At 41.3% G+C, this 22452-nt stretch overlaps 1 protein-coding gene across 4 annotated transcripts in view; it reads right to left on the bottom strand.

Annotated features, from left to right (window-relative positions):
- Positions 1-22452, bottom strand: part of MYO9A (myosin IXA) — a 188761-nt gene that overhangs the window by 142643 nt on the left and 23666 nt on the right. For all 4 annotated transcript variants that reach the window (XM_074599687.1, XM_074599686.1, XM_074599683.1 and 1 more), the window contains exon 2: positions 10806-11727. In XM_074599687.1, the coding sequence (XP_074455788.1) occupies positions 10806-11648 (843 nt within the window). In that variant the 5' untranslated portion in view covers positions 11649-11727. The remainder of the gene's footprint in view (positions 1-10805; positions 11728-22452) is intronic.

The raw sequence follows: 22452 nt of genomic DNA on the forward strand, positions 1-22452 counted from the left end.
ACATATTTTCTCAGCATGCGGCATTAGCATTTCTTTAAGTATTTTCATAGAACTGCTTGGAATCCACTACATTACACCCTGCTACCAGTCTGCTCATAACAGCATGAACTGGTCCACATCAAATTAATCAACGTGGTGAATGACAAAGTATTTAATATATCCAGTAATGCTTCAAATCAGAAATAATCACAATTACTTGGATCCCTACTTCTCCTATAGTGGATTATATGGTTTCCTGGTACCTTTTACAATGGCAATAACTGACACAATTTCATGACTAGAAACAATGTTTTTCGTTAAGAGCCAGCCATCCTGATTTGTCTTGTGCTGTGCTAAATTTTGAATTATTTTGACTCTTAAACAATATTGTACCACCTTTTTCCTCTATTCTGGCTTTACTTGTGGGTGTTGGTAGGGCTAGGACTCTTGAAAATGGAAATATATCATTTTAAAAATGCTCTGCTTTTACAAGGAAGTTTAAATTATTCATTTTGCATCCAGACAGCTTTGCCCACAGCTGACAAGCACCAGCCCAGGCGGACGGCAGCTATATAACGTAGATACCGCTCATTTTATCCATCATGTCGTTAAGACCTACCAAAATTTTAAGCTTTTACAAAGCTATAAGATACATTTTTATGAAAATCCTTACTGGCTTAGCAGCAAGCGGTAGAGCCATCCAGGTGTAAGCCAAAAAGCAAGTGGCCTGGTGCTGTTCCTATGCTGCTGGCTGGAATAAAGATAGTTTAAGGTAGCCATCACAAGCTTCACATAGTCAAGTTGACCCCAAAAAAACCCATCTAGATTTGTTAGACAGAGGTCGACACCAATTTCTGAGATCTCTCAGCCACAGGTGACTGAAAGCAGTGGGACAGGGCAGGGAAGCATCACCCTTGCCCTGCTTCATGTTCTCCCCGGGATGGGATGAAGGATGAGGTGAACGCTTGCTGACTGTGGCCATCCTTGAGGGCAAAGGAGCAGCACCTCATTCTCCAAGGCAAAACAGAGGTGGTACCATTCTCCCTACAAAACAGAGGCAGTGACAACCTACAGCACAAAGCTTCCCGGGAGCGAGCAGCGATGCATATGAGGCATCAACCATCCCACTGATAGAAAGCTTCGTTAAGTTGTTGCCCACACTGATGCAAAATGGACATAATTTTATTGGGTTTTAATGTTTCATATGTCCTGAAATAAATGATCTGCAAAATGGTCTGCTGTTTTAAGCTCGACAGTAGGTCTTAAGATTCAGCTTGTCCTTTCATCTCCTCTATCTCAGCCTTTGCCCATAAAAATCCAAATCCCCAATCACTGTGACAAAGCCAGAGGCTCAACTGTCTGGCACGACTTTTATCCCTCATCCATCTTAATTAAGCGCATAAAAGCGAGTTGCAATCAGCTGCTGCAGTTAAGGCAGATCCCTTCTGCAAACACAGGAAGACAATGATTTTTATTTGCCTACCCCAAATTGCTGCTATGAGTTTAAGCAAGACTTATGCAACGAGGTTTTGGGGAAGGATTGTTCCATCGCCCTCTGCCATGCACTCCGCCAAGCTTTGACTTAACTTCTATATGATATTTAACCTCAGAGGCTGAACGAATTGATCATCGCTCTGGAGCAACTACCTGCCTATGCTTCGCTAAGTTGCTTTACTTGCTTAATTGATGTCTGTTGAATTTGTCAAAGCTCTTTGGTGAAAGCAGAAGGCACTTGGTTAAGCTTCTTTATATCTGGCAGACACTGAGACCACGAAGAAAAGCAATCCTCTCTAAGCTAAGTCAACAGCGCTCATCCCAGCAATTCTTGGGTTTAGACATTTTCGTTGGTACAATCCTAAATGACGACCACGATTCCCACTGATGCTCACGCTGTACTTGCAGACATCAAAGAATGTGTTGACTTCTCTCTTCCCACAGGAAGCATATGGGGAAATAAAGCGTATACGTCACACTGCCGCAGTGCTGTAGCTGGCTCAGGAGATCTTCAAAGGGAACTACTAAATCCACTTCAGTTCCTATGCTCTGAAACTGCTGCGATTCAAACTAAATCCTGGCTGTAAGCAACTGAGGTCTTCTGCTGCAGGACCAGATGGGAGCTCGTCCGCAGTAAGACCCCGAAGGTGCACACACGGGCTCGGCACCAGCTGCTTCCCTCCACACAACAGCTCCCTGTTGAGCTGAACCACTTGTTAATGTATATGTAGGGTATATATGCACCTCTCTAATTCCCATCTAGGACAGCTAGGTACTCCAGTTACCCTTACAAATGCGGTGCCTGCAGACCTGCCCAGGCTCATACAGGAAAACAAAGCAAAGACAAGGCAGGAGCAAGCAGCACCCACATGCACAGACTCTAGAAGTAACCCTCTTCCTTTAGGTTTATATACATCAACAGTCACTGTAGACATTAAAAATAAAAAAAAAGAAAAGAAGAAACAAATCTAATTTTCTCTGTCTGCATAATATGAGTGATAATAGCAATTTCTGTGCTATAAATAGCAAGGGAACACCTCTCATATTTGAAGACACTGAGGACAGATTCAGAAAATTTTATTTGCTGCCTCAGAAAACCATTTGTTCAAACTCCTGGAGCTCAATAAGACACCATCCCCTTGGCCTTGAGCAGAGAAGAGAGGGTAGTGCTCCTTGGGCAGCAAACCAAAATGCTCTCACCGGAGACGTTTAGTGGACAGCACGTAGGCTTTGTGCCCGGGGACAGCAGAAGCCGTTAAAAAGCCAAAATTTGTCAACTGCTGCCACCGGAGCTGAGTGTAGTCCCTGTCCTACAGAGGCTCCTTGTTCTCAGGTACTTCTGCTCCCCACCAAGGGTGACCAAGCTGCAGCACACCACCCATCTGGCATCCACCCAGCACCCAAGCCCAGCATGTAAAATCCGATATGGGTTCCCCAGCCACGAAGAAAGTCAAAAGGGTCTCAGTAAATGGTCCTAATAAATAAATAAATAAATCTGTATTTTGAAGGGGAGAAGGGAGGGGGAAAGAAACAAAATCCCTACACTAGAGCATTAATTTCTCATTCCGTGACTAGAAAATTACAGTGCCATATTAACTACGCACATTAGGAATAAAAAGTCTGCAACTTGACTATCAATATTTAGTCCTCATGGAAGTTTCACTGGGCAGCAGCAGCACGATCTTAGATGAAAAACATTACTTATCGGAGTGCTACGTTATCATTATAATATTTAACAAATATATCTAAGTGGAAAAAAAGAAACAAAAAGCTTTCAGGAAAGAGGTTCTTCCTTCATGCTTCATAAAATGTGCAGTTTTATATTCAGGTTAAAAAAAAGGCTTAATACAAAACCCAATAACAGATACACTGGCGCAGTAAGTCAGTAGGTAAAAGAATGGTATTAAAAAGAAAGTCAACTTTTCTCTAATACTGTGTAATGCTGAGCATCACCTGGGTTCGCTAGGGTTGCATGCAAACATAGTCCCTGCTCAGGTCAGCCTCAGGATTATATTGTATAAATACTTAGATATCTATACAGCCAAATATCTACAAAATCTAGATATCCATATATCTGGGGATCCATAAAGTCTGGATATCTAGGCGTCCATAAAGTCTGGATATCTGGAGATCCAGATATCTATAAAATCTAGATCTCTAGACACAAAAACATCTGGATATCTATAAATTCTAGATCTAGATCAACAGAGGAAAAAGTGAAACCCAAGCAGATCAGTGAAAGAAAAATAAAGAAAAGGACAAAAATAGAAGGGTAAGAATGAGAACAAATGGCAAAACAAAACAACTCCCACAAAAAGAGATGGTGAGGGGTTAAGAACAAGAGGAAGGAGGGAAAAGATGAGATGCTTGGACATGTAGGTCCAATAAAATGCTCCCTGTAAGGCCAGCGCTCCACCCAGCAAAAGCAGGGTTTTATTAAGCATTTCCCTCCTGGAAACAAAACAGCTGCTAACTCTTAAGCGTGGAGAAATAGGCAGCTTCTCATAAACCTGCTTTAATAACTAATCAATTTCCCTGCAGTCCTCTCAGGTCAGAAATAACAATTTCTGTCATTTAAGCATAATAAACTGGATTTGGTGGTGACAAAATGTTTGCTGAAGATAGCAAATAATAAAAAAAAATAAAGAAAAAAGAAAATTAAACTCAGCCACCAATACAGTCAATCTGGATATTGCAGGAAGCCTCTGAAGTAAAAAGATTGAAAAATTCAACATCAGAGAAATGGATGAACAAGACACTATTTGATGCGGAGCCTGAAACTGTAAAATATCCGCAGCTAAAGAACAACAGCATTTTGAAAGCGCTGGTGAGAAGCATTTGGTGCATGAGCCCTGCTGTATGACTCCTTTGTGTCACTGCTGCCGGCGGAGGCCTGCACAAATTCTTCCCACATTAGGCATCATCTGTGTAATCTCTGTGCGCTGCTCCCTCCCGAACCTTTCCCTGCACTGGGGAGGGAAGAATGCGAGGTGAAAAAATCCCGGCTGCCGCAATTAAACACCTACCCCAACCCCAGATCACACAAGAGATCAATAATATTTGTATATATTATAGGTTAAAAATGATCAAAAGTGAGCAATGAGCAGAGTAATCCTCTGCCCTTCATATAAACCCATTTTTCAGATATAAAACCTCTAGAGCCACACTTCACATCCTAATTACTTAAAAAAATCAGTGTATTGGAAACTGAACTTCATGAAGTAGATCCGATGATCTGTTTGGGGTTTTTTTTAAAGTCCATTTTAACAAAATTTGTTTACTTCCCATTAATACTGTTCCATGTAGGAAAAAAATTGTGAATATACTCAAATTTTACCTCCCAGTAATACTGTATCAAGAATGAATAGGGAAAAGAAAAAGGGAATATGCTCAAAGTTTACCTCTAATTAATACTGTTCCAAGCAAAAACATTGATATGTTGGATTTGATAATGCCTTTTCTCACAGGGAAATAACTGCACCATAATTTGCCATATAAAACCAGCAAGACCTCATCCTGGTGACACACTGCAGGAGTTAACAGGGTGGGATCTGCTGGCGGAGCTGGGTCCTACCTGGGATTCCTCCGGCCAAACTGCTTGGGAACAGCAGCGGAGGACGCACACGCATTCAGCTTTAGCATGTCCGCATTGTCCAACACCACTCGAATACACTGAAAGTCCAGGACATGCCTGATTCTTCTAGTTAATTGATTTTTTTTTTTTTTTTTTTTTTAACTCCACTCAATAGCTCTTTGTTTAACTCTGGAAACATTCAGCAGCATCTACTGAAATTTTGGCAGCGCAGTATCATTTTCACCCGCACCTAACAGCGGCCAGCTCTTCAGCTGCTGCTGCAAGAGCTTAATGCAGCTTAGGAAGAGGAGGGAGGGAGGCTGCACATCACCACAGCAAAGTCCTCGAAAATAAAATTCAATATCTTTTTGTTGCTGCTTACATTTTCTTCTAACAATCAGGATTAAAAAAAAAAAGAAAAAGAAAAACAACAGCTTTTAGACTTCCTAACCTTAAGACTGAAGCTACAACTTCCCCATACAACCAACACACACATACTGTGTGATATTGCTCCAGAAATTAAAAAAGGAATTCCAGTTGCCGTTCCTAAGGTTTCTATGCAAACCACCCCCAATTGGGAACGCAAATAGCATTGCTGTCACTAGAAAAGGCTAGCTGATCTTTTTCAAAAGCAATTCAAAGCAATCAACTCTTCTTTTTCCAGCATGGATGCTGCAGATGCACATCATCTGTGAAGGACAGCAACAGCTAGCCTCCACCACTGGCAGTGTTCCTCAGCCTCTCACAGAAACGTTTCTTTTTGCCTTTTTTTTTTTAAGCAATTGAGAAATCCCCACTGGGACATTTGAAGATGCATGTAAACAGCTGCTTAGAAAACATGTCTGGTTTTCGTAGCTGCCATCGGCAGTACTTCTTGTGACAAATGAGATGTTGGGAAAGTTAGGGATGATAAAATGATCTGGTGCAGACTCCTTTAGATCTAGACTCAGACAATACGTGTCTGGGGACCTTTGGCCATACCTGAGCCAGGGAGAAACTTGCTATTTCTGCTGAGAATTGGGGGGGGGGGGGCGGGCAGGAAAAGGTGAGATGATGTAATAAATTAACTTGCGAGATGATGTAATAAATTAACTTGCATTCAAACCCCCCTGGCAAGCTGAAGCATGGGTTATGTTTCGCTTTGCACCGAACGGAGGAGGATGCTCGCATGCAGCATCATGCACCAGTGCAGGGTAATGACGCCAGGGAAGGCTGGGAAGCAGCACACCAACATCCCACCTCTAAAAGTTTAAGTCTCTGAAAACAAGCTGGGCTTCCAATATAGAGTTCATCTGGATGTTTCTAGCTAATCTAATTAAAGAGAAAACAGGGTCTGAAAGCACTGTCCTAAGTTCAGATGAACAAGTTAGTCACCTATGGGGTAAAATAGCCCTGTGGCCAAACCTCAGCTCTCAAGGTTGACCACTAATTGACTCACAGAATGGTTTGGGTTGGAAAGGACCTTCAAAGATCATCTAATCCAACCACCCCGCCATGGGCAGGGACATCTTCCACTAGACCAGGTTGTTCAACCTGTCCAACGTGACCTTGAACATAGTGATGGGTCATTCACAGCTTCTCTGGGCAAGCTCTTCCGGTGTCTCACCACCCTTCATGGGAAATCCTATGATAACATTTTGGGGTTTGTTAAAGCAAACCTTTAATTGTAGCTTTTGGAATTAGAAATTAAGTAATAACATTTCATGGTCTGCATAAGTTACCTATAGGAACATCCTCGTATTCCCTTCTCCAAAAAAAAGTGCAAATGTTGGATTAAAGTGCTTGCCTGACCAGCACATTTTCTTGATGCTTTCTTAAGTAATATCGGGGTTGACATCTAAATGAAAAGAAAACTACCTACGTGGCAGCAAAGTTACACACCTTGGGTACTTGATGGAGCATCAAGCCAAGAATAATTAAGTTTTCACCTAACATATTGCATGAAGTATATCAGAAACACAATTGAATAGCAGCATGTTCAACTCTGCCTCTAATAGCTACACAAAATATTTCATTTGAGAAGTTTGGTCCTACAACTAAATAGCCAGAGAGCAAAACTTTGGTAAACTCAAGCCTATGAATACCCTGCTGAAAAAGCAATCTTCTCTAGGGAAAAGTGTGCTTTATAAGAAAATGGGGAAAAAGACAGAAAAAAATATTTAAATCAATTGGAACCTTGTTATTAGAAAAATAAGTACGGTATTTAAGTAATATAATTTATCACAAATAAGTAATATATAAATATGTAAATATTTTATAACATCATTTAGCACAAGACAGACAAGGCATGTTGGAACCACTCCAAGGAACACTGCTACAAAACAAGTTTGCTTATTAAGTCCCATTTAAGGAAAATCCACAGGATTTATGTGAAACATGCTCTAAAAGGAGACATTTGGTCTCAGAACACACCTCTCACTGCAGGCGCTGCTACATACAACTGCTGGACAATAGTACCACGTTTAGATGGCAGTAACAGCTTGCCTTGACAGCCGTCCCCAAAGGTGCAATTTGGACAAGGCTCACAGGAATCTTGTGCAAGAAAAAAAAGTCCTAAACAATAGCCTGAGGCTATTCAAAAAAAAAAAAAGGTAAATTAGGAAAACAGCGAAGCTGCAGAAAAAAAAAAAGGTGTCTTAATTTTGCTCCGCTTCCGCTCCTGCTGTGCGAGCACGACTGCAAAGGCATTCCCAGGAACGGGCGGTTCGGTGCAAACACTCATGCTACCAGAGATGCTTTGCAAGCAGGGAAAGAAAAAGAGATTAATGGGCCTGAGTAAACTCTTATTTGCTGTGCTCTGTTCCTGAAATCAGAAGTCACAACACAAAGAGGTGTGTCGCTGCCTCCTAAAAGACACACCTGAGCTGAACATAAGTAACGGTATTTAAGTAATATAATTTATCACATTTCATTTTAAATACACCAAGGGAAAACAAGGGGATCCAAGAAGGTGTCTGGAGGAGGGAATAAGAATGAAGAAAAAGAGGGAAAAAAATACACAAGTTTGGTGTCTAAACCTACAGAGAAGTGAAAAGTGCATTTCAACCACAAATGCAGGGAATCAAAAGGTCAAATCTGAAAATGGGTGGCAGGGTAACACAGCCCTTTACAACAGATCTCCAAAGATCCCTTTTTTAAGAAACTTTAGGAAGGGAAGGGAAAGCAGAAGTAATGTGCGTTTTAAGGCTGCATAATTTGTGACTCTTTGGGACTGGCGCTGCCCGAGCAGAAGAAATTCTGGATTACCCTCACTTTCTCCAAGAGACCTGGAGGCAGCTAGAGAAGCGCAGCAGCAGCCGTCCAGCTGCCAGAGCGAAGGAATGCAAACTTCTGGTCCAAAAGCAAAAGAAATAACAGGGATGATTCAGATTTACTTTTTTTTTTTCCTTAAAAACAGCTGCAGATCTTGCGAAAGGAAAGCAGAGAAGCTTAGCGCATCCCTTCCCTATACCTAATCCCAACACACACAACAGTCCCCGGGAAGAAGTAAGTTGCCACCATAAAAGCAGTGTTACCATAAACCATTTGCGCTATTTGCCTTCCATCCGAGATCCAAGCAAGTAGGCTTAAACTTCAGATCCTGAAACACAGGGGTAACAACAGGGGTCCTGATGACCTGGGATTTTCAAATTGCACCACCCCGAAATTGCTTGCGCCCCCTCTCCCTCTTCCATAAGATAAAATAACAGCAAGCAGAGAGAGAAAGGCAAAGAAATGCGCAGCTCACGGGCAGCCTCTATTTCTTGCCTCCGGAAACAAGCTTGTGTGACTATAAGCAATGAGAGTGTGTATGGTTTTGGGGGGAAAAGAAAAAAAAAATAATAATTTATCTTTCAAGTAGGAGGAATAGTTCATTTATTTAAGGGACTGCATCAGTGGACTGAGTGATGCTCAGGCAGTTTTACAACTGAACTATTTACCTATTCCTGAAAACAAGCAGTACTTAAGAAAAAAGAAAATTCCCAAAACTTCCTTCTACCTTCCCTTTCATGGAGATCTCTCTTCTCCACCTCTGGAAATCTAAGCTAGACAGAGATGCTCTCTCTGATACTACTTAAGAGAACTAGAAAGTGGACCTTGGTCCAACATGACACATTAAAAAGCATGCCAAAAACCAAACAGGCATGCAAATGTTTCAAATAACAGGATTGGAGATGGAACGCAGTAGTTTTCATACCTGTTTTCTTAAGTTAGTGTGGTCTCCTAACTGGGTCACCAACCATTAATTGCAGACTACCAGAGCCTGGCCTGGTATTTTCTCATTGACTCCAGCAAGAAAGAGCTCCATAATCTCTTGCACTATGACAGGAGAAACACTGGCGAGTGCAAGAGCTGGGAGTCCACCTGCCTGTGTGCTTTAAAAGAAATAACACACAGTTCCATGCAGACTGACAAAAAAAAAAAAAAGCCTTTCTAGTTTTCTTTACCTTCAGTTTGTTATACAACTTTGCTACTGGACAGGGCAAAGCCCATCCCAAATGGCTTTAATCATTTGCTAACTCCAGATTAAATTAGCTCAGCCCATTGTACCAGACATGAAAACAGAAAAAAAAAAAACTTCTTGGCTTTGCAAAATGAAGCTGTTCGCTCATCCTCAGCTGAGACATCCGTGAGCACTAGTCCTTCCACTGACTCCATCTTCTGCTGGTAGTTGAATCATAGAATGGTTTGGGTTAGAAGGGACCTTAAAGATCATGTAGTCCAACCCCCTGCCATGAGCAGGGACACCTCCCACTAGACCAGGTTGCTCAGAGCCCCGTCCAGCCTAGTCTTAGAACACCTCCAGGTTGACCCACGTCTTAAGATTCATTAATGGAATATAGACACAGAAAGAAGATACCTTTGTCTACAACTGCCAAAAACTCCTTTCAAAATAGAAAGCATCCCCCAAAATCTGTGAGTTTTACTATCCTTTAGTCAAAGCCACTTTTTATTTTAAGAGAAGAAAACTTAGCCATCAAGCCACCTCTCTGTACTGCAGCTTCATAGAAGAACAACACTATAGCTGAAGCCGACGGGCATGTCGCCCACGTGCAGACAGGCTTTAACAAACAAAACTCTCAAAGAAGCAAAACTGGCAATTCTTAGGAAAACCATTTCAAAGAGTTACAGGGCAAACTCAAGGCAAATTAATGAATGAATGCTTGTATCCCACTTTAGAGTTTCGTATCTGCAAAGTTAATGGTGCAGTCCATCTAATCTCCTTTCATGCACAGGAAAAGTAAGGCATAAAGTAACTAATCACACAGGCCAAATCAAGTACTTGTGATTAGAAAATAAAACTGACCATAAAATTTACCTTTGATCTCTTCCCCAGCACAATGAAGTTGAGTGCACAGAATCTGCACAAATACAACACTATCAATACACTATGTGCAATGAATTCTCTTTTCAATGCACTACAAAGAAAGGCTACCAAAAATTCAAGAAAGGCTTTTTCATTTCCGTTTTCTAACTGAAAAAAATCACCAATATACCAGTATTAAGAAACACTTGAGTGAAAACAAAGCATTAATAAATTTGTCAAAGACATTTGTTGTACTTTTACTTTTTTTTTTTTTAAAAAAACAAAACAAAACAGGTAGAATTCTGTAGACAGAAACACAACCTTCTCTTCCTGATAATATTGTTGTAACTTTATTACCAGCATTCAGCAGATAACCCCAGATTAGTGACATAATAAAACCCCAACTACTTAGGCTGAGGTGGTTTTTTTCACCATTAGAAAGTTTCCGCGTTATTATCGTTTTCATCTCACCTCAAGCACTGGTCCAGCTCCAAGAATAATCTGTTCTACTCCGCTGGCAAATCCCTTCTGGCTGAGGGCGGTGAGGTGATGAATCAGAAAGTTGGTGCTCTGTGTCTTTCCTGAGCCGCTCTCTCCTGAAATCACGATGCACTGGTTCTTCCTCCGCTGAAGCATGGCGTGGTAAGCCACGTCTGCCACAGCGTAAATATGGGGCTCCAGCTTTCCCAGCTGATGGTTATCATACATCTTGACATATTTGGGGTTATAAATAGGTAGAAACTTGAAGGGATTAATAACAATGAGGATGCTGCCTACGTAGGTGTAGATTTTTTCTTGCTTGAAGCGGTTTCTGAGATTTTCCAGGAGAGTTTTCTCGTTCAAGTCCGGCAGGCTGCACAAGTCATCATAGTCCTTCTGCTGGGGCTGGGGAAGGAAGCCACGCTCCACCATCCTGCGCCGCTCCTCCGTCACCCGCAGCCAGGACTGGAGGCTTCCGTAGTGAATAGATCCATCCAGGTTCTTCTCTCGCAGAAGGAAGCGATAATCCTCGCCACTGATGCGGTTCTCCAGGGCCATGCGAGGCCAAAGCATCATGCGCTGGACCGGGCAGTCCGTAGGGTTGAGGATCCATTCCTCCCCACCGAACTCCTTCACTTCGGCAAGGACGTAACATTTTGTTTTCTCGAGCTGAAGTTTATTAATGAGCAAATCAATCACTTCAGCAGCCGTGGAAGTTTTCCTGGCAGTGATGGGGCAGTAGATAGTCCCTTCCGCAATGCTCCCCGGGTATATGTGCAGTGTGTACTCGCTATCCTCAAAGCGTCGTCTTCCTCCAACATCATTTACACTCATATTGGATCCTTTCCCATCAGTACCTGCGCTGCATAGTCAGGACTGTCCTATATCTTGTCAGGTCATCATGTTAGCAATGCTAAAAAAAAAAGCAAAACAAAAATAGGTTAGGTGATTTATCTTGGCAGGGATCCTTGAAAAAGCACCATGAGATGCAATGGGAGCAACTCAAGTGACGATACCAACTGCCTTAAAGAAAGCAAATGATGATTCCCAAATGACATCTGAAAACGGAGCAGGGGTTTCATACACCAAAGCTGTAATAAATAAAGGTATTTAACACACAAACACTACCTACACCACAGGCTTCCCTCTACTTAGATGTAACTACCCACAGCACCCCAAGCTTTGGCTAACTTTTCGCTGACTCTGAAGCAAAGATTCAAAAAGACCCTTTGATTTTCAGTGTACTTTACAGAGAATGAAATCAATATTGTGTGAGCAACATACCAGACAGCCTACTGAATCGACAGTGTGGCATTCTCCTCATATCAGAAGTTGCTACAGCCTTATTGCTTAGTATTACCAAGTAACTTATTTAAGAGTTAGTGCCTCTATTTCCATGTTTGCATACTTCATGCCAGTTTAGGGAAAGCATCATTCAGCTAACTGTGACTTTGGAAAACACCCTCTGACTTTCCCAACACTGACTTACCCATACACATAAATTACACATTTTCTAGATGTTGTTAGAGAACTAAACCTTTTGAGATTTGGAACAGTTGCATAAAGTGCTAACTTAAAAAAACAAACAAACAAAAAAGAACCCTCAACTTCAAAATATCACCTTCAAGGCATACTCCAACCAAAAGGAAAATGCTTTCTTTGTCATAGAATCCTAGAAATGTTTTGGTTGGAAAAGACCTTTAAGATCATCAAATCCAACCGTTAACCTAACTGCCAAGTCCACCACTAACCCATGTCCCTCAGCACCACGTCTATACATCTTTTAAATACCCCCAGGGATGGTGACTCCCCCACCTCCCTGAGCAGCCTGTTCCAGGTGCTTGACAACTCATTCAATGAAGACATATTTCCTAATATTCAATCTAAACCTCCCCTGGAGCAACTTGAGGCCATTTCCTCTTGTCAACTCAAAGGTCTTTCTGAGAACATTCAAAATGACTCTTGAAACACAATGATTTGCCTAGTCACAAGTTTAAAAAAAAATAAATTGAATTACTCAGTGGTCACAAGCTCCAAGTTCTCTCACACTGTAAAGGGACGCATGACTCCTGCAGTGTTGCCCCTCCAAGAGCACAAACTGCTGATACGCCTGATACTTTGCTCCAACACTCCTAGGATGAGGACCTTGTATTGATTGAATTTACCTACTCCTACAGTTGCTCTGAAATCCAGACTGTGAGAAGAATCATCAGCTTCTCATGGGTGTGGTGTATACAACACCTTCAAATTTTAGCTGCTAAGAGAAAATGATCATCACCTTCCTCAGTGGACCTGGTCCTTGCCCTAGATACATTATCCCATGGTCCAGTGCCAGCGAACAGTAGATACTCCTTTCTCTTCTTGTCTAGGAGATTTTCAACCCACCGGGATTCAAACAGCAGCATTTTTCCACACACTAAGTCAACCTTTCTCTGAGATGTCCATATCTGACATGAGATATGAAGTATTACAGACAACTCACTCGTACAATCTCACTTTATTTCTCTCATACTGCTTAAAAACCACCGAACACAAGTCTCTGGTGCTAAAACATCAAATGCACAGCTAATTTCTCAAACTTAATCACTACAAGAAGATGACACCCCACCACCAGCCACAAATGAAAGCAATTCCAGAGTTAATGATCCTCAGTTCTCCACCAATTTGATTGTAACTCAAAACTCCCCTTGAAGATGTTAAGAGTTATTCCAATACACAGACAAAAGGTAACTACGAAGAAATGCAGAGGACCCTCAGAGTCAGGATCTGGGCAATAAAGTGACAGGTGACATTTAACATAGATAAAAGCTTATGTGATGCACATCCTAATTTTATGTATAATGTTGAGCTTTTCCTTGAGCACTGCCCCACAGGAGCAAGGCTTCATGACTATGAGAGTTCCCTGATGACATCAATGGGTGATCAAGAACAGTCAAAAAATGAGGTCAAAACCCATGTCAGGTTTATAGAGCTCCTGAGCTTCAGATATTTGATGTCAGGAAGAATATTCAGAGGAATCTTTTCACAGTCGCCCTGTCCTCACGCTCCTCCTTACGTACATGGTTCCAAGACCTTCAGTCCAAGCACAGCCACCCTCATCACCTACATCCATGCAAGGCTGGGATTTGGAAGTTTGTTTCATTTACTACAAGCGTTTCTGTGGTCCTCACATGAAAAGCATTATTTTACATTGTATTGTTTCTCGCTCCAATGTTTCATTAAGTATATTATCCCCAGCCATGCACTATTCAAAGCAAAGAAGTTAATATGTCACAGTGAAATACATCTGGCAGGGACTCCCGGCGCATTGCTTGGTAGCAGGACATATATTATATACTGGGAAATGCTCCAGCTTCTTTCCTATAGCTTTACCATAGGCACAGATGCAACAGGGATGATGTCAGTTAAGTGCCGGGTTGGGCTTTCTTTGTCTAGCTCTATGGCTTCAGCATCAGCTTTTCTTCAAGAAGGGTAAAAAACCCCACCACACTTAAGCTAGATAATTCCTCATTGAGATTTTACTTCAAAGCTTGCGACAAGAGGGCTGGCTATTTTTATTCAAGTTATCAGAGCATATCAAAGCCTGCTGACTCACGTGAGAACTGCAAACACGACTTTAAGTTGGTTACCTTGAGCAAACCGACCTTCCTTTCCTACCTCCTCCCTCCTGTCAAACATGCATAAGCTCAATAAATCCTCTATAAAGCATCAGGCTGCTCTACCCCGCCTACCCAAGAGCTTTCCTCACTTCTCTATAGATGCATATTCTGCATGGACTCAGCAGAATAACAAACATCTGTGCCTTCTGCATCCAAACAACTTGAATTCAGCAGAATTACGAGCCAAGCATGAACCCCATGGAGATGCTAAAAGCCCCAGTAACTCTGGGAATGCAGAAGAGCCAATTCCTCACCAAAACCACTCAAACGCCATAAGCTTCCACTAATGACTAAGAAATTTAGCAAGGTCAGAAAGCAAAGAACTGTTAATTTGAGCCTTATAAATCACAGGAGGCTTGCCACAGTATTTACTTTTAATAACGCTAAACATGTCTCGGAGTATTATGTTAGGTCAAAGAAACTTTAATGAAGATAATTGCTTGTGGTCTCCCAACTGCTGATGCACATGAGCCTGGCTCTGCTCAACATCAAACATGCCTCTTGCGGACAGTCAGCTTCCAAACTATTTTGGGGAAAATATTGCAATGAAATACATATAATTAGGTAATTAGCTAATTAGCATATGTCAGGGAGAAAGGCTCTCCTAATGACAACTGTTCAAGCAGGCTGTCATATTAGCTTTTACATGACTTTTAAAATTAACGATATTTTTGAGTACTGACACAAAAAATTAAATAGGAACATGAAAAGAACAAACCCGAATAAGTATTTTCCAACCCATGAATACTTGCTCCATTCACTATTTTAATTAGAGGCATTTCGCGTTGCTACGTGTTTAAATTTAAATGAGACCATATAAAAAAAATGATGCTACGCCTAAGTCAATTATAGGGAAAAGAAAAGCTAGTATCTTACTGAAAGGGGACGCTTGTCTCTGTACCCAAGTAAGTGGCTGCTTATGCGATGACCTGACTTTACTACCAAACTACCATTCAGCTGCTTCATGTTCTGGCTTTGGCAAGGATGGAGGCAGCAGTAACGGGATGCTGATCCCACGGGAGACGGAGACCCAGAGGATACATCAGACCTCAGAGGCCAGAAAAAATTGCAAACTCCTGTGAACACTCCGGCCAAAATTTGTGGACTATGCATGCCTGTGAAAGGAAGAATTTATGACATTTTAGGCCAATATACTTTCAGTCTAATATTTCCTATATCCTTTTCCATTGTCTAAGTTTGAATGAAGACTCTTATTCAAATTGACCTTGCATGCTGATTTTGCTCAATTTTACTACCATAACATAATTCTACTTGCAATGTAAAAAGCACAATCTCCAAACAAACATGAGCCTTGTGTCCTCCTACATAACAAAACAGATTGATATTTCCAAGGAGCTCAGAGGCCCTTATAAAAATCGCAGTAATAATCTGATTACCAGCAGGTTGACAGAAAAAGCATACTGAAATTAAGACGGTCAACTAGGCTTCGTGCATACACTAAACTTGTAAATAGTGGTTTATTTTTACATTATATGCAATCTTTTACTAGTTGACCACAGTTTAATATACAGAAACACTGGCAGCAAACGTGCTTTCTCAATTTAAATATAAATACATGACCACATATATAAAGGATATCAAACAAATAAGGACACCCCAATTAGCTTTGAAAAGGTAACTGAAATGGAGGCTTTCAGTCATGACGGTTCTTATTTTTCCGTTCAGAAAGACCAATTGCAGTATTTTCATTTTCCGGGACAGCGTAAGAAACACGTGGCAAAAATCCAAAATAAACCTTCCACTGGAAGCATCAGTACCCGTCATAAATAATCTGTGACAGCTAAAGCCTGAAATCATGAATAGAGTTTGCCAAATATTGGATGATTTGGAAAAAACAGATATTAGTGTCAGTGTTGAGGCTGCTAAAGGGGCAATTCTGGAAGCAAAGTTCACTTGGTTTTATCACAACATCCTATAACCCAGACAAGGGACTACAAAAACAGTGAAACTTTCTCCCCTTTCCCAATCCTCAGGCAATTGTAACAGGCTCAAGGCAGCTCTTGTTGCTCACGACAGCCTGGATTTATCCATCCACTGGTAAGTCGAAAGGCATACCTCATGGGACAGAAATTCTTGAAATAGATAAACTTTAAAGATCTGATTAAGAAATGGCCAATTTAAACATACTTCACTGCTTAATCTGAATATATCAGCACAAGAGCTCTCTGAATTTCTCTCCTGCAGCAGCCAATAGCCTCGTGCTGCTGGTACCTGAAATAACACTCCCACAAGATCAAAACCCATGCCAGACTGACACATCGGTGACAGCTGACGCTGGAAAAACTACCACGCCCTAGACAGGCAGGAAAGCCCATGTAGATGCTCAACATCTTGGTTATTATTGCAGTTTTACATGTCAGTTCATTTGATCATTATATAATGCTTCATCCTCTCCTTTTTATCATCTTTCTCCTGTGTACACACGATGTTTTTCTCTTCCTGCTGTTTGCTGATGGGAGAGAAACATCATTATCGTTCCTTAATCATCTACGTTGGTCCATCTCAAAGAACCTCGTGGTGCAAGTGGTTGAGGTAGTGCTACCTAAAACACAGATTTATGGACCCAGGTATTGATGCAGGGAGGGCAGGAGGTGCCAAGGGGACTGCTTTGCAATAAAACCGCATGCAAAATCCCTACAAAATGAGTTCCATCCAGAAGAATGAAACCTCTAATGCAGGAAAAGTGAGATTTGTAAGTGTTATAGTGATCACACAGTGGTTTGGGTTGGAAGAGACCTGTAAAGGTCATCTAGTCCAACACTCCTGCCATGAGCAGGGATATCTTCAACTACATGTGTAATCACAATTCAAATTTACTTCTTCAAAAGGGATGATAAGCTTGGATGGGGAAAAAAAAGAACACAGCAGCACTCCAAGATTGTCCATACACAGAAGAAAGGTCTTTTGGATAGATTTCAGAGTAGTTTATTTGGACCAAAGCACTTAAGCGAGACAACCTAAATTAGAACAGCAAATGAAAGCAGGAGTGGAGACACACTTGCAGATGCTCAGCAGCAACAGAAGTCCTTGCTGGACCTGGCATGATGAGGTGCCAACACACAACTAAAACACAACCCCTGCAGGCACCAAACCACCCACCTCCTGCAACAGCGAGGACAAGTGTGCAATGGCAGAAGCACCCCAACTACACATTTTACTGCTTCTGTGGTTTCTTCCCTCTCCCCTTAAAATTTTCCATTTGGCCCCAATTCTGCAATCAAGAATTCTGCTCCTTTGCTAAATCCACTTCATCTTGCTTGGAGTTCAAAGTAAACGTGGGTGAACCTAAAAATCTGGTGCCCCTTCACTTCCTGCAAACCCAAACAATTTTGTAGGTAAACCTTCTCAACATCACCAATCCAAGTCGGATTCATAAACTGATTTTTGGCTGTTATTGTCAAAAAAATAATAAAAGGAGAAACCGCACTTGGTCGGCATTAACCACCATGCCTCTGGTAGGGGGAAATATTTCTGCAAGTAAGGGTGACCCAACACTGACATGCCTGCACAGTCAGAGATGTCTGCTCAGCCTCTGAGGACGTTTCCCAGAATATAAAAGAAGTTGTGAATACACATCTCAAACTGTGTAAATCATTCCCAAAGACATATAGCTGCCCGCACCAACTATAACCTAAACTAGGTTACAAGCATTTTCTAAGTTGTTCCTAAGCTCACCTGTGGCTTGAAAAATTCAGAAAAGTTCTATCAAGCTCTTTTTTTCCTGTATTTTTCATTTTTATTCAGCACTTCAAACAACTCTATCAGCTTCTTGTCTATTCACTTCTATACTAGAGGATGAGACTTGTATTTCATTTTGCCACCTGAAAGCTTCTTGCTGTGCACCAGAGGACTTTCTTCTCTTTCAGAGATGGGCTCTGTTCACCCATACTTTAATCTGACATTTCTGGCTATTTAAGAAGCCCACGGACACATAAAGCACCTCAGTATATGATAATCCCTTCCAGAGCCTGGAATTACCCCATGTCTTGAGGCTTTGATATTCCCTTGTGGTCCAACAACTCAGTGGTTCCTCCTCTTCTAGCAGCTGGAAGACAGGTGAGGATGCTGCTACCCATCCATCACATTCTTGCTGATACATCTCATGTGGACAACTGTCAGCTTCTACCAAATGTTTTATCTGAGACAAAATGAAAGTGGGAAGCCAAAAAAAAAAAACAGAAAAAAACCTCTAAAAAAATTACAGGAAAAACTGTTGCAAAACAAATTACTCCTAGAAGCCATTGCAAGTGGTTCTGACGAACAAGGAACTGAATTAGGTCATGAATAACACGATCACTTACTCTTCCCCTTAAGGTCAAAGCCCCTTCTGTGCAGGCAATGAATCAGCGTCCAAGGAACTAATCCAGGTTACACGGCGAACAAAACTGTTGTCTATGGGATTCCTGCCTCAGCAGCTGGAGATGCCACCATAGGCACAGACAAGGGCAAAATAAATTAAAATTTAATAAAAAAGGGACTACAGGAAGGCTTGGTGAGGTCTTGTGATTGAGAAAACCAAATAGGAGAAGTGATTTCCATCTTCACTTCCATCACAGCATTTTTGTGTGATGTTGGGAGACCCAAAGAAATGGTGCAAACAAATCTTGCCCTGGACTGTTCCTCTTTCTTGAGCTCCTGATTTGAGTCACTTGGTTCCAGAAATCATCTTGATTTCTGGAAGCACTACAGTTCTCCCAAAATGTGCGCCCTACACATAAATAGCAGCAGTGGTGTTAAAGTATTCAAATAATCAGCTTTTTTCTTGGTACTCACTGAACAGACAGCACTTGGAAGTTAATTCTCTCTGTGTCCTGGCACTTCATGGATGAAACTGCATCCAAGTAAGCAAGGGTGCAAGAAATGCTGGGCACTTAGCAGAAATGCGGCATCATTAAAAGCTTTGTTCTGACAAACGAGAACCAGTAACGAAGCCCGTGTTGGACACCATACCCTCCAGCTGCTCTCTTGGCCTTTTTTTTTTTTGCCAGAAACCAAAAAAATAATAATAAGAAGTAAAATTTAAAAAGTCAAAGGAAATTGTCAAGTGCTCTCTCAGGCTGCAAGGGTGGCACTCATTTAACTTAAACCTACTCTTCTCTTATTCCCTACATAACTAACAAGGACCGTACACTGAATGGCAAGGACTAGCAAAAAGCCAGAAACTAAGGAAATGCTTTGTGTATCCCAAGTGTCTGGAGACTTCTGGGGCAGCGGGGAGGGGGGGATCATTGTTATAGGTTGTTTTACTTCTTCTAATGAATAATTAAGCAGTCACTGACAAGAGGCATGACAACCCTGTTCCAAATACCAAGATAAATTTGTCATTTATAGAAGTGGCAAAATTACCTTTAGAGCACCTTCATGTTTTACCAGATTAACTCCAGGCTTGAGCATCATTGTCTGACAGCACATCCCTCACCAATGCAACAATTCTGTTCACATGAACAGCCAAAATATCTGATTTTCCAGCTTTGCTGGTTGGATTTGCTTCTTACAGGTGTACACAGAGCGGTTCAGCCTCTGGAAACCCAACTGGAAACAAATCTGGAGTTGATATCCCGAAAGCATAAATCACTGTCAAATATCACATTAATATCAGTGTGGAGAAGAGCCAGCTAGCAGGGAGACAGCTGTATAAACTGCAAATGGACACAAGATCTTCCTATTATCTCATGAAACACATGCCTAGCTATCAATATTTTTGTTTGCAGCCAAAAATTTCACATATAGAGCCTGAAAAAAAAAATAATCAATGCTTACAATAAAAGTGGGTTTGAACCTATTAAAAATGAAGGATATGAAGTGTTAGAGCAGAGAGACACTGCCAAGGACTACAGGAGTTCACACTGAGGATCAATTTGCCAGCCGCAAAATAGATGCAGACGACAACTTTTTCAGAGCCTAGGAATTACACCAACATTAAGGACAAGGCACTTCTATCCTAGAGGAGCTCAAGAGCTTCAGAGAACAAAAGCCAGGGAAATAAAGGCATCCTTCCCCTCTAATCCAGCCCTGCAGGAGAAACCTGACTACTGCCGTGCCGAAAAGGATGCAGCGTAGCACTCCAGTACCACTTACAGCTTCCACAAGCATCACTCTTGAAATAATAGCTGAGGAAGAAGATACTTGCCTTTCCAGAAGCAATAAGGATTAGACAAATACACTACACTAGCACCTAAATCCCACCATATCGTTGCATTAGAAAGTTTCCGAAGATAAGGGAAATAAACGGCAGCTTATTTAAAAATTACATTTTTATATGCTATCATCAAGAAATAATTTCTCACATTGCAATTTCATCATAATGTAAGAGTATTTTGAGTACTGATATCTCACTATATACTGATATATATCGATGATAACTGATATATGTATCAATATATCAATCCTTTTGAAAGTATCTTGTTGGGTTAGAAAACCACATCGTTCAGCATATCCTCAGTGGGGGGGTCTCCTTCCTCTGGATGCTCAACCCACTTCCAGCACAACCCAAGACAAACCAAGGCTTCTTGGCCTTGCTTACCACAGAGCCCACGCACGCACCAAAATAAACATTAAACCACTTTGGAAGTGACAATACCTGTGCTGTATTTCCCTAATAAAAAAAATAATGTGGTGACATTCAGTTAATACTGGGTCAAATAATATTTTGATAATTTCAAATGTTTTTCCTGTTACAATAATGTCATTACTGATGTCCTTTCTTTCCTCATTTTATGGATGGAAACTGATAGGGGAAAAGGCATAATTTTAAAGCTTTCTCACAGAAAAATCTTTTTGGCAAGCAATACGCTTCAAGTAAAGTTGTCCAGTGTACCAACGCAATTTTATTACATTTCACAAAAATTATTTCCTGCCTGCTCCCGGTGACCCATCAACACAAAACCCTGAGCTTTCTCTTCTGCCAAAAAGACCTTTCCAACTTTCCTCCGATAGGATATATACTCCTCAAGATTAAAACAAATGATAAAAAGCAACTCTGGCTGGTCAGAAGCCAAATACCATTTTTTAACATTTTAGGTAAAGCATACCTTTTAATGAACGAGAGTTTAAATAGCTAATACTCCATTTTTTCTACCCTGTCTCATATTCTTTAAGCAACACTACAATTCAGCTTTCCTCAAGCACCTGAATAGGAATAATTTTGGAAGTCCATATTGTTACAGTACCATGAGCACCTACCCCTGCAGCTGCTGGCATCTGCCAGCTGTGGTTTCTTCTGCTATAACTCTTATTTCCAAAACACAAATTGCCGAGGCTTCCATACAAGCCCATCCTTGTTCTTTTAACAACCTCCTTAAATGAAGGAGACCCTCAACTAACTGCAAAATGCATGTGAGTTTTGTCCTCCAGTTTGCCACTTCTGCTTGCACCTCCTTCCCGTTTTCCATCTGCAGATGAAATCATTTCCCCAAAGAGAATCATCTTTGCTGCAATAAATGAAAGTCAGTCTTCAGCAGCAATAACTGCAGCCTCGTCAGAAAAAAAAAAAAAAAAAAAGCAGCAGCTGCTCATGACTAGATTTAGGTTCGTATTAAGTAGGAGATGATGCCATGTGTTACCCGTCTCCTCTCGAAGTTCAGCAGCCAAAAGAGCTTAGTGCATCACTTAACCTAGATATTTTAGAAATTTGATCTGTATGGCCAGACCATAAGGGTAGTTTCCACTCTTTAAACTGAGCACTTAGAAATCCGACAACATTAGTGTTTCTTTTCGGTGCAGAACTACACAACAGCTTGTAGCACCAACCTGAAAGCCTCCTTCTGCTCCCCGGTCCATGCAGGTGCCAGGTACCTGATCCCATTATCCACAGACTGCAAGCCTAGGCACAGCTGGTAGCAACCTATACACTCTATAGATAGCCTAGCTAGCATGAAGACTAGATCTTAAAGCATTCAGAAGTGTGCCATCTAAGAGAAAATAATATTAAAACTACTGCCAGATCTGTTTAATTACCT

Source organism: Larus michahellis, chromosome 9, assembly GCF_964199755.1.
Source record: "Larus michahellis chromosome 9, bLarMic1.1, whole genome shotgun sequence".
In the NCBI taxonomy this organism is placed as follows: Eukaryota; Metazoa; Chordata; class Aves; order Charadriiformes; family Laridae; genus Larus; species Larus michahellis.